The sequence below is a fragment of the Oryx dammah genome, unplaced genomic scaffold (assembly GCF_014754425.2).
Source record: "Oryx dammah isolate SB20612 unplaced genomic scaffold, SCBI_Odam_1.1 HiC_scaffold_18, whole genome shotgun sequence".
Lineage (NCBI taxonomy): Eukaryota > Metazoa > Chordata > Mammalia > Artiodactyla > Bovidae > Oryx > Oryx dammah.
The window spans coordinates 106,621,493-106,634,378 of record NW_024070202.1 but is presented as its reverse complement, the minus strand read 5'-3'; the positions used below and the strand labels follow the sequence as shown (position 1 = coordinate 106,634,378).

Genomic DNA, 12,886 nt, shown 5'->3' with positions numbered 1-12,886 from the left:
AGAAACGTGAGGTGGCCACAGATGCCAGCCCTGCTAACTTCTGCTTCTATTTTCATTGAACGGCCTTTGCCCAAATGCCTCTCTTCTGCCTCAGCTTTCTCATCTAAAAGGGAGAGAATTCTGTCTTATCAAACGGAGGTTTTCACGGTGAGAGAGCCAATGATATTGCTGTTCTCTGGAATAACATGTAAGAATAGAATGGAAGAAAATACAATGTCTTCAGCTCTCAGAGGCAGAAAAGAAAGTACTCAAGAACATTTTACCTGTGATTATCATTTTACTTCGTGGAACACAAAAACTTGACCTCTGACAATGCCATGACAGGGAAGCTTCCTTGGACGCCTCCCATACCGGACAAAGAATGAAATCCCTGGGCCCCAGACATACCAACCTCAGGGCCTCCCCTCGAAGAAGACCCAGGCCCCCGTCAGCGCCCACCCTTGGGCTGGCTGAATCCTGTGCATTCTACCTTATTTCCTCTAGGAATTTGTTGCTCCTTCTCAGCAACCACAGGAGTCTTCTAAAGCGGGAGGATGGTGGGGAGATGTCCCATTGGAAAAAGGTCCTGAAGCCAAAAGTACGCACACAACTCTTGCAGATAACGGTTTTCCTGAGATGCCTGGGACTTTCTGAGGCAATATTCCAAAGAAATCAGCAGCTCTGTCTTCTGATAGGTGGCTGGCTTAGGAAATCAACATTTTTCCTTAACCATGGTGGGATTTTTTCCATTTTATTGAATCATGAAAATATCCTGACAGAAGAGAAGTAGCTTCAATTTCTTCACCCATTTCTTAGTCCCAGCTCTCTCAGTCTGTGACCAACAAGAAATGGTCTTCTGGGTTTGGGGGGAAACTCTCTATTTTGTAGCACCAGATGAAGTTGGAAATTAAAAATATTTTCCAATCTACTAAAACCAACTTCATGGAAAATGATAGTTATTTTCAAAAAATTTTTGGAGAATAAATTAGATTTTTTATAGAGTGAAAATGCAAATATTTACTCAAGTAGACAGAGTAACTGACCCTAAGGCCTAGAATACTTTTAAAAAATGTAACATTGTAAAGTAATTAGCCTCAAATTAAAATAAATAAATTTATATTTTAAAAAATGTAACAGCACAGTGATCATACATTTATGTGTGATAAGCTGACCTTCATGGTCCCAGAACTGGGACAGTCTCCTTGCCAGACAATTTTGATGTTGAAGATTAAAATGCTCATTTTTGAAGCATATCCCTCTTCCTCTGGTGGAAGAGATATTAATTTAAATGGGTACTGCTTCGTTCAAACAGGGAGTTTCTTTAAAAGCATTAAAGGCAGAGAGCCAGCTCTAAAATCAGCAGGACTCCTAGGTTTGTATGGTTCAAAGCTCCTCTCCAGATGAAAGTGGAGAGACCAACAAGCCTGAAATGACACTTCACTCAAAGTTCTAATCCCACTATTGATTTTTGGAGAAAAGAGAACTAACAGCAGCAACTATTCAACAAACAGCGGAACTCTTAACACAAGTGCATACATTGTCATGATTCTGAATTGTCAGGCAACTGAGGACAAAATGCTGACCAAATGCAAAACCCAAGGTAACATATTGACCCAGAGCTGGAGAACTAAAACGTACAGAATTGTAACCATCATTTTAAGAAGGGGTCCAGAGCAGACACAGGAAATATCAAGAGCATCTCATTTTTATAACATGTAGAAGGGGAAAAGCAAGAATGTTTGTATAAAGGAAACATTCCCCATTAAATCTACTTAAATGCTTTTAGGGGATAAAGATGCCAAAAAGAAACTAGCAAAGACTTCTTTTATTTAGACTTTCAAAAGCCTTTGACAAGCTATCTTACCAAATTTAGTCATGGGGACTCAGTAGACTGCTTTATCATGTAAGAGAAACTGGTTCACAAGGCAGAAACATCATGCCAGAAAGGAGGCTCATATCCCAGGGGTCGAGGCTGAGATCATAAATGGTTGGAGGAGGGAGCACAGTGAAATCTCTACAACCAAAGATGATATTTAGCTCCTTTGAGTAAAGAAATTACCAAACTGATGCAAAAATAAACACACACACACTAAAAGATGTAGTTTTGCATGACAAAGCATGAAAAAGGTAAATGAGGTTTTTTGTAAACAAGTTTTTAAATTTAGAACACAAATCTGAATCTGAAATATATAATAATGTAAATGTATGTTAATTAATGAGGTTCACGTTACCTGTCATAAACCAAGGAAAAGGTCGATGACATAGGAAAAAGAGTTATTATAGTAATTACAGCTGTCAGTTGCTCTGCAGGTGGCACCCATGGGCTGACGTGATGCTGTAGAAGTTGGGTGAAAGCACGGTGTGATTAATAACCATCTCTTCATGACTGCTTTGTGCCCAGCCCTGTGCTGTGAGCTTCCTTTGTAGGATGCCTAGGAATTAGACACCGTTACCTCCGTTGAGATGTACAGAGATAGAGAATCAGGGAAACTGAGTACCTCAACCACAGGTAATGTGGCCAGTAAGTGACTGAGCCAGGATTTGAATTCACAGATGTCTTCTTCCAAAATCTGTATAGGCTTAGAAAGATGATGGGAAACCAAAGAGAAAAAAAAGTGGAAAGAGAGAGAGGTGGGGGAAAGAAAAATGATGATGAAGATAGACAGACAGAGGCTTATCTTTTATGTCTATCTCTGCTTTTCTCCCCGTGAGAAAAGCATTCCTCCCTAAATCCAGAATACTATGCATACCTTTGTTTCATGGATCCCAGACAACCAAGGGGTGAGGAGAGTTTCGTGATGGAAAGATGAATATGCAGAGGAAATGTGATCTAAGCTCGTCAAGGCATGAAGGACAGAGATGAGAATGCTTTCAGTCTTGCTGTGCATGTACTACGTGTGGGTTTTGTGCTAGCTTTTACATGTTATCTCACAGAATCCTCACGTGTCCCTCCTTTGCTGTCCCCATTCAACATAAGGTGGCAAGGTTTCAGAATGTTAATTAACTCATCCGCAACCTGAATCGAGCATCAAATACCAAAGCAAAAATTTAGACTGTAGGGAGTCTTTCTACTTCACTGAGGATTAAGGAAAAGAAAAAAAAAAATCTTTCCGGCCAGGCTTCTCTGTCCATGGAATTTTCCAGGCAAGAATACTGGAATGGGTTGCCATTTCCTTTTCCAGGGGATCTTCCTGACCAGGGATGGAACCCGCCTCTCTTGTGTCTCCTGCATTGCAGGCAGATTCTTTATCACTAGCACCACCTGGGAAGCCTTTTGAATGCACAGTGTGTATTTTTCATAAAAAGATGCACTGGATGAAAATAGATTTCAGAACAATTTGTGTAAATTCATAGGCCAGGTGCTCATGACAGGTTATTAAGTCAAATAATGGAAATTCAGGCATATTGACAATTCTGAATTTAATTTCTTATGGGACAATGATCTGATTTTTCTGTGACCTCTCCCCTGGTGTTTTTGTAAACAATAATACCAGATCCATGGACTCAGGTCTACTCTGGAAAACAATTCTGGCAGCAAACAAAACCATAAAACAGGAGTTCTGAGTCCAGCTCTGTTGCCACCAGATAGTGGTGAGTTCCCAGGCTGGTTATATGACCTCTCTGCAGCATCCCTCGCTGTAACATGAAAATCTGGACCATTTGACTTTCAAGTTAGCTCAGTATCATATTTCATGGAATCTTCAAGAGGGGCCTGACCTGCCTGCCTGCCTTTCAAATCTCCGCACAACCTCTCCTTCAAAGTGCTTCATCTGGCTATTAAAATGACCAGCTAAAAACATCATTATTACAGATAATTTTATTTATTCTACGTAGTAAAAAATCAAATCCCAGATCTGTGTCCCCAGCCCAACCACATCCAGATGTTCTGAGCCACCAGGCAGCCATTAATCTGTGAGTGCTCCACAGAGCCTTATACAATCAGGAAAGCAGGTCTGCCAGGACAGTAACAATAGGAATGAAGAATGTCAAGGCTAAATGGAAATTTTTTTTTAAATCTGCTGTCTTAGAACATCTGTATGCCTGCTTATATCCACATGTCCTCAAGAGAAATGTCAGCAAAGGGAAATTTGAGGACAGAAAGGTCTTGGAGGGTGCAGGCAATTCCTGGGCAGGGGGAGGTGGGAGATGTGGGTAGAGGAACAGAGTGTGTCTTATGTGAGAAGAATTTTTAGGAGACTGATAAAGAGGGAAGACAGTTATAGTGGATAAAACCATGGACTAGATTGCTTGAGTGAAAACCTGGCTTTACTACTAACTAGCTTCATGACATTTAATTCCTTTAGTCCTCAACTTGTCTGTGTGTGAGTGTGAAGTCGCTCAGTCATGTCCGACTCTTTGCGATCCCGTGGACTGTAGCCCTCCAGGCTTCTCTGTCCATGGGATTCTCCAGGCAAGAATACTGGAATGGGTTGTCATTTCCTTCTCCAGGGGATCTTCCCAACCCAGGGATCGAACCCGGGTCTCCTGCATTACAGGCAGACGCTTTACCCTCTGAGCCACCAGGGAAGTCCTCAATTTACCTGTTAGATAAGTACAATAAGAGCTCACCTCCCTCATCAGATTGTTGCTAGGATTAAGTGAGTTAAATGTATGGAGTCCGTATATGCATTTGCCTGACACTCTCTCAGCTATGGTTGTTGAAGAGTGAGAATATGGCCCTTCTGGCCCTGAAGGAGGAAGGTGAGGCTTTCTTTTCCCTCTGTAGCTTCTCCTACTAGGCTGGAGCCTGATTTTGAACAAACTACTACAGTTGTGAAAGTGTGTGTTCTCCTTCTCCCTCCCAGGGAAAAGACTTTTCTAACATACATTCCTAGAGATTGTGAGAAATCCTCCCAAAAACTCTAGACAAAGTAGAAACACTCCTCAGTCTCCTTTAGATTGAACTGAGCTGTCCAGCTTGCTTTCCATGTTTGTAAACGTGACACGCCTTGAGCTGAGGGTTATTGGAGCCACTACCCAGCCTTTCGCAGCATCTCCATTTCTGTGAAGTATGCATGTGAGGGGGAAAGAAATGGATTGTTTGTGTCTCTCTGCCCTCCACCCCCTGCTTCTCTAAGGAGATGAAAAGGAAGAAGTAAAAGACGGAGGGGGTCAGCAGAGGCAGAGTGAAGAAAGCTGGTCCCTGCAACAGCTTCGTCCTGCCTGAACCTCCAGGACACTAGGCTTCTGTCTCTTGGTCACACCCACAGCTACAACACCTGGCGGGGACGAGGCTGCCAACTCAACACAGGTTTGTTAAATTTGTTCAAATGACTAAACACAGCGGGGCGAGGAAGGGAATGACAGGAAGTGATTCCACATCCCTCAGACCCACCCACAACCCCACCCTATCCCTCCCCATCAATGCAACAATGCAAACATCTGTTTCAAGGCATTCCCCTCAGATGACAAAAAAGAGCACAGACTGACACTGATAGATGTAAATCCCCAGAACTCTCTTCAACAAGGAGCATCAACAGCAAAGAGCGAGCTCTTGGCATTCCTTCCCGTTCTTGTATTCAGTTTACCTGTTGCCAGTGCCCCAGTTTTATTGCTGCACTCTGTAGTATAACAACAAAGTCCACTTCCAACACCGATTAGAAACAGTGACTCAAGGGCACTGAGAGGAAATAATAGTTGAGCTTATAATTTAAATTAATTTAAAAAGAGATATCATTAATGACTATTGGAAAAATCAGACGTCCTCCTCTAGTTGGCACAGCTCTGAATTTTTATACCACTTGATGGTCCCTGACTCTGGAGGTTTATAACAATTGCAGCCAACATACATGCTATCAATGCTCTCCACTGTTGTCTGTAATGAGTCACCGGATAATACTCAGAGGCTCTGTTCTGACAGCAGATCTGGAATGTACTGCTACCTCCGAAGGGCAAGTTAGAACAGATGTACATGGCTTTTTGTCCTGCTGACGCAGTACTAATAAGACTGTTAGGATGTATTGTTCCAGATGGGCCCGGTCAGGGCTTTCCGCTAACCATCGGCTGCTGTCTGTGTCCACCTTAACGCCAGGCACAGGCTTCGGTCTCTATTTAAAGCTGAATCAGTATGGATTGACTGACTAATGCCAGGGACGTTTCACATCCTCATATAGGGTCATGGGAAGTTCTGGATTCAATCTCAGGAATGCAGATTCTGATTCTAATTATCTGTCAACAGTTAAGCCCTTTATCCTGTCCCTCCCCAGATTTTTTTTTTCTCTTTAAAATTATGAGGTTGAATGAGATGATGACTAAGGTCTTCATCTGCATTAAAGTGAAGTTGCTCAGTCGTGTCCAACTCTGTGACCCCACGGACTGCAGCCCGCCAGGCTCCTCTCTCCACGGAATTTTCCAGGCAAGAATACTGGAGTGGGTTGCCATTCCCTTCTCCAGGGCATCTTCCTGACCCAGGGATCAAACCCAGTGCTCCTGCATCGCAGGCAGATTCTTTACCTTCTGAGCCACTAGGGAAGCTCTATGTTTTTGCAATTCTGCGGTACAAGGAAAGCAACTCAGAAATAGCAGCACAGGGCAGGAAGGAGGAAATAGAAGCAGGACCTATAGAACTCTTTCCCACAGTGCCTGCCTCTGGGCAGCCAGCTGAGGCTGAGGTCGACTAATACTGGTGGCTATACAAGACCCACAAAGCAAGTGGAGTCTGAAGAAAGGGTGTTCTTCCTAGGTGGAGATCAAGAGGGATGCAAAGTAAAGAAAGGGTCTCAAAACAAGGTTTCTTTACAAACAGCATGTTGAGAAAGGAGTTGTAAGAATTCTAGTTCAGAAGGCAGGAAAAACTGGACCAATTTTCAGAACAAGACAATAAGATGTTCTCGGTGGCTCAGAGGGTAAAGAATCCACCCACAATGCAGGTGACCTGGGCTCAATCCCTGGGTTGGAAAGATCCCCTGGAGGAGGGCATGGCAACCCACTCCTGTATTCTTGCCTGGAGAATCCCCAAGGACAGAGAAGCCTGGGGGGGCTACAAGCCCATGGAGTCGCAGAGTCCAACAGGACTGCGCCAATAACCACATGGCGGGGGGGGGGGGGGGGGGGAGTTGGAAATAAACACACCAACCCACCCCCCTCTCTGCACCTCTACTGGCTCCTACCCTCTTAATTCCATCCAGCCCTTTCTTCACCAGCAGGGCCAGAGGAGCGGAGCCCACAAACTCCCCCTTCCCCTGCTTTCCCACAGGTGCCTCTGGACCTGGACAGCTGGGTGCATGGCCAGCCCCAGCAATGCCACCCTGCCCCGGGGCTTTCTCTTGCAGGGCTTCACCGAGTTCCCGCACCTGAGGCCAGCGCTCTTCCTGCTGCTGCTGGCCCTGCACCTGGCCACCCTGAGCGGGAACCTGCTCATCTTGCTGGCCGTGGCCTCGGCGACCACCCGGCCGCCCATGCACCTCTTCCTGTGCCAGCTGTCAGCCATCGAACTCGGTTACACTCTGGTGGTGGTGCCCCGCACTCTGGCCGACCTGGCCTCACCGAGCCTGGGCCGAGGCAGCCCCATCTCGTTCCTGGGCTGCGCCGTGCAGATGCAGATGTTCGTGGCCCTGGGCGGGGCCGAGTGCTTCCTGCTGGCCACTATGGCTTATGACCGCTATGTGGCCATCTGCCACCCGCTCCGCTATGCGGCGGTGGTGACCCCCGGGCTGTGTGCGCGGCTGGCCCTGGCCTGCTGCCTCGGGGGCCTGGCAGTGTCCGTGGGGCTCACGGTGGCCGTCTTCCACCTGCCCTTCTGCGGCTCCCGCCTGCTAGTGCACTTCTTCTGCGACATCACCGCGCTGCTGCACCTGGCCTGCACACGGAGCTACGCCGAGGAGCTGCCTCTGCTGGGCGCCTGCCTGCTGCTGCTGCTGCTGCCCTCGCTGCTCATCCTGGCCTCCTACGGCGCCATCGCCGTCGCCCTGCGCCGCCTGCGCTCCTCGCGGGGCCGCCTCAAGGCCGTCTCCACCTGCGCCTCGCACCTGACCGTCACCTTCCTGCACTATGGCTGCGCCACCTTCATGTACGCGCGGCCCAAGGACAGCTACTCCCCGCAGCGGGACCGCGTGCTGGCGCTGGTCTACACCCACGTGACGCCGCTGCTCTACCCGCTCATCTACAGCCTGCGCAACCACGAGATCGCGGCGGCCATCCGCCAGGTGCTGGGGCGCGGGCGACCCTGCCAGGCCCCGGGTCAGGAGGGTCTGTCTGTGTGAGGCCTGATCACAGGCAGGGGCCAGGCTGGAGTGGGCAGCTCTGCTCGCTCAAGTTTCCCCCATCAGCACGTGTCTGCGTTGTGGAGTGCCCGCGGGGAACTCAAGAACCTGATTCAAGAAGAGAGAATCTGGAAGCGTGTCCGCCTAAGAAGACCCTCCCAGCAGTGGCTCCATCCTCCGCCCCTCCCATGTAGAAGAGAACCCTAGACCCCCACTTAGCGGCTCCAGGAGTATACCTGTCGAGTTCTTCCCACGTGTTGGGCCGAGGCAAGACCGTGGGCTTGGGGTGACAAAGAAGCCACAACGCATGCCCCAGAGAGCTCACAGGGAGAGCGGAGGACGTGAGGAGTAAACGGGAGATGGACAGAGTGGGCTCAGGCCAGACCTTTCCTGGGGAGAGGGGAGTCAGGCGAAGCTTCTTGGGGAACAAAGATGGCTCAATGGAGAACTGGACAATGGGAAGAGGTCAGCCCGATGAAGAGGAGAGTGAAGACTGCTTCATATCGAAATGGTTAAACAGGGCTGGGGGCATTTGGGGGAAGGACCTTGCAAAAAGCTGAAGGGTTTGAGTTCTTGGGAAAATGTAGTAGTTTGCCCCTCATTGTGTGGCCACTCTGGCCGCAGCGTGGAGACTGGATTGGAGACATGGAGACCTGTGGAAGCTGCTACCAGCTCCAGCAATTTTCTCCAGGAGAGAGGTGATGGAGTCTGGATCAGAGTCGTGACACTGGTGACTAAAGGACAAGGAAAGACCTAAACGATATGCAGGTAGAGGAAACTACAGCATCTTGGTTAGATGTGAGGGTGAGGAGGAAAGAGGCGCCAAGGATCATTTCTAACCTAGGTTACAAGGTGGATGGTGGGACAATTTGCTGAAAAGGACACAGGAGCAGGTGCAAGGGGGAAGAGGGGCATGATGGGGATTTCCACTTAGAACATGTGGAGTCAAAGGGTGGCCAGGACAAGCCAATGAAGCCAGTAACTAAGGAGGCAAATGCACTTATCTAGAGTTCAGGGGAGACAGCCAGGAGGAGGGATGAATCTGAAACTGCAGAGAGCTACCGAGAGCAGGAAGTGACCATTACTCTCTAGATGATGAGATTATAGGTGATTTATATTTTCTTGATTATATATTTTCCAAATTTCTCATAATAATTTTCAGTGGGTGTTACTCTTACATATAAAAATTATTATTTAGGGCAAATAATATTGGAGCCCCTCAGTGAATCAGAGGGGCTCCTCTGATCCATCTATCCCTAGGATAAATGCCTGAAAGCTGTCTCCTGAAAGGTATGGAGTGAAGCGGCAGGGAACTCTACCCATGTGGTACAACAGAAGGAGGGCATGGAGGTGCTTTCATCCAGTAGCTTGGTGGAAATATTACTGTCAAAGATAAAGTGAGGGGATGTTCAGAGGAAGAATTACTAATCCACATTGCCTTGTAAAATTGACTACAGTAAATGTATTCCCTTGAGGTCACCATTTCTATACAATGTTACTACATCGGTATATCCTAGTATAGTAAAGGGAGCACACTGGCACAAAACTTAGGCTACATTAGGGAAACTCAAGAATTTATTCCTCCATCCATACGTGCAGCAAATAAACGTTTTTCGAATGATGGTTCCATGCCAAGGACTAGAGAGTTAAGGATTCAACTCTGATCAAAATGCCCCTATATACCTGGCACTGCAATCCAAATTATTAGAGGAATGAAGGTGGGGCTCATGTGGGGTTGGAAATCTGCTAGGGGATTCAGGCAAATAAATAGGCATTGTATTACCATGCAACGAGTACTGTGGTATGACAAGATCCTGTTGGAAGTGTTTTGCCTGGACGTGGGGTGGTGGGAGTTATCAGGAGAAGGTTCAGTTCAGTTTCGCTCAGTGTGTCCGACTCTTCACGACCCCATGAACTGCAGCACACCAGGCCTCCCTGTCCATCACCAACTCCTAGAGTTTACCCAAACTCATGTCCATTGAGTCGGTGATGCCATCCAACCATCTCATCCTCTGTCGTCCCCTTCTCCTCCTGCCCTCAATCTTTCCCAGCATTCAGGGTCTTTTCAAATGAGTCAGCTCTTCGTATCAGGTGGCCAAAGTATTGGAGTTTCAGCTTCAACATCAGTCCTTCCAATGAACACCCAGGACTGATCTCCTTTAGGATGGACTGGTTGGATCTCCTTACAGTCCAAGGGACTCTCAAGAGTCTTCTCCAACACCACAGTTCAAAAGCATCAAGTCTTCGGCGCTCAACTTTCTTTATAGTCCAACTCTCACATCCATACATGACCACTGGAAAAACCATAGCCTTGACTAGATGGACCTTTGTTGACAAAGTAATGTCTCTGCTTTTGAATATGCTATCTAGGTTGGTCATAACTTTCCTTCCAAGGAGTAAGCGTCTTTTAATTTCATGGCTGCAGTCACCATCTGCAGTGATTTTTGAGTCCAAAAAAATAAAGTCAGCCACTGTTTCCGCTGTTTCCCCATCTATTTGCCATGAAGTGATGGAACCAGATGCCATGATCTTAGTTTTCTGGATGTTGAGCATTAAGCCAACTTTTTCACTCTCCTCTTTCACCTTCATGAAGAGGCTCTTTAGTTCCTCTTCACTTAGTAATGTGTGAGATCTAAGGGCAAGTGAGATAGCTAGAGCCAGACAAAGATAGCTGAGGAAGGAGAATCCAGGCAAAGGAAACAATAGGAGCAAATATTCCCAATGTAAGAGACCATGATTCATTCCAGGGACTTGTCAAGAGGACTGATTCTTATTGATGGTGATGGGGAGTGGAGTGCCGTGTGTTGTTTGTATTAAGAGATTATGCTAAAGGTACAAATGTGGGCCAGATCATGTAAGCTCTGTATGCCATATTAAAGAGTTTCGATTTTACCCTAAAGAAAAAGGAGGAGAGAAAAGAGAGAAAAGTAGGAAGAAGAGGAGAAGAAGAAAAAAAGAGAAGGAATTGAAAATTTTTAAGCAGGGGAGTGATATGATCCAGTCTGAGCACTCTGACTACTATGTAAAGAATGAATTGGAGAAGGACATGACAGAAAGTTTATTTATTAGGCAGCTAGTAAAGACTCTGATGCTGGGAGGGATTGGGGGCAGGAGGAGAAGGGGACGACAGAGGATGAGATGGCTGGATGGCATCACGGACTAGATGGACGTGAGTCTCAGTGAACTCCGGGAGATGGTGATGGACAGGGAGGCCTGGCGTGCTGCGATTCATGGGGTCGCAAAGAGTCAGACATGTCTGAGTGACTGAACTGAACTGAACTGAGTGTAGAAACACAGGTTAGAGATGATGTTGACCCACTTTAGGTAAGTGGTAATGGAAATGGAAATGGAGAGAAATGGACAGATTGAAGAACTGTTTAGAAGGTAGATATAATAGAACTTTGCAGATTGAGTACTTAGGGATAAAATAGAAAAAGGATTCATTGATAATGGATCCCTTTCATTGATCTGGAAAAAAATGAAAAATTGGGTTTGCTGAGATAGAGTCCATAGAAAGACTAATCAGTATGAATGCAGAACAAAGCTAAAATAATGAGTTCAGTATTGACTATGCTGACTTGGGCTGTGGAGATGTATAGTTGGCAGTGAGTATGAGTCATGAGAAACATATCTAGAAATCATTAACATGCCAGTGGCGATTGGCATGGCTGACATGGTCTACAGAGAGTGAGCAGAGGAACAACAGAGCAGTTCCAAGATAGGACTCAGGAAGACCAGCAATGAAGGATGTATGACTGAGTGAAACAAAATGCGTAATTTATTAACTCCATTAACAAAGCAAAAACTTTACTCCTGGGACACTGTTCTAAACCAAATGAAAAGAAGACAAACTGGGAAGGTCATATCTAATGTAGGAAAGAGGTTCATAAGGAACTTTTGCCAGTTGAGAAAAAGACTTAATACATAATCTTTTTATGTATGGGCAAAGAGTAGGAAAAATGGGCAGAGTATGAAAAGACAGATCACAGAACAGGAAAGGCAAATGTCTTTTAAACATAGGAAAAGAGTTTCAACCCCACTCAAGAGAAATGCAACACAAAATTAGCAAATGTTACTTAGAGCATTTCCTCCTCAAAAATGTGAACACAGAGTTTGGAGGGTACAACAGTCTCCCCCATATATTGTTGGTGGTAGAATATATTTTTATGTTCAGTTTCTATGGAGGCCAATTGGGTACATTAATTAAAATAATTTAGAATTAAAAGACATATCATTTGTTCCAATAACTCCACCTCAAGAATTTGACCTTGCTAATGTATTTGCCTTGTGGGCAAATATGTACATACAAAAATATTCATCTCAGCATTACTTGCATCAGCAAGATTAAAGATTATTTAAATAGCAGTATGTGACTGATTAAATAAATTGTGGTTTAGCCCTATAAGGGAGTCCTATGCAACTGCTGAAGAGAATGAAGCAGTTTTATCTGTGAGAGATCTGGAGCCATCTCTCATAAATGCTATTAAGTGAAAAAGCAAAGTGCATGACAGTATGTACTAAGGAGTCATCCGTAATTCTGGCGCATCTTTGAGTCTGTCCTTTTCCGTGTTATTTTCACTCCTGAAATCCTATTCTTCATCATTCAGATGCCGTTGCTGCTGCTGCTGCTAAGTCGATTCAGTGGTGTCCGACTCTGTGCAACCCCACAGACGGCAGCCCACCAGGCTCCCCCGTCCCTGGGATTC

General features: G+C 45.9%; 1 protein-coding gene and 1 non-coding gene across 2 annotated transcripts; one reads left to right on the top strand and one right to left on the bottom strand.

Moving 5' to 3' along the window:
• Positions 1 to 4,434: 4,434 nt before the first annotated feature.
• Positions 4,435 to 4,506, bottom strand: TRNAY-GUA. Its single transcript has one exon. It is a non-coding gene; the product is annotated as a tRNA-Tyr (tRNA).
• A 2,696-nt stretch (positions 4,507 to 7,202) lies between these two features.
• On the top strand, positions 7,203 to 8,180 carry LOC120877581 (olfactory receptor 10AC1-like). Its single transcript, XM_040259916.1, has one exon. It carries the CDS (start codon positions 7,203 to 7,205, stop codon positions 8,178 to 8,180), a length of 978 nt encoding a protein of 325 aa, XP_040115850.1.
• Positions 8,181 to 12,886: the final 4,706 nt, after the last annotated feature.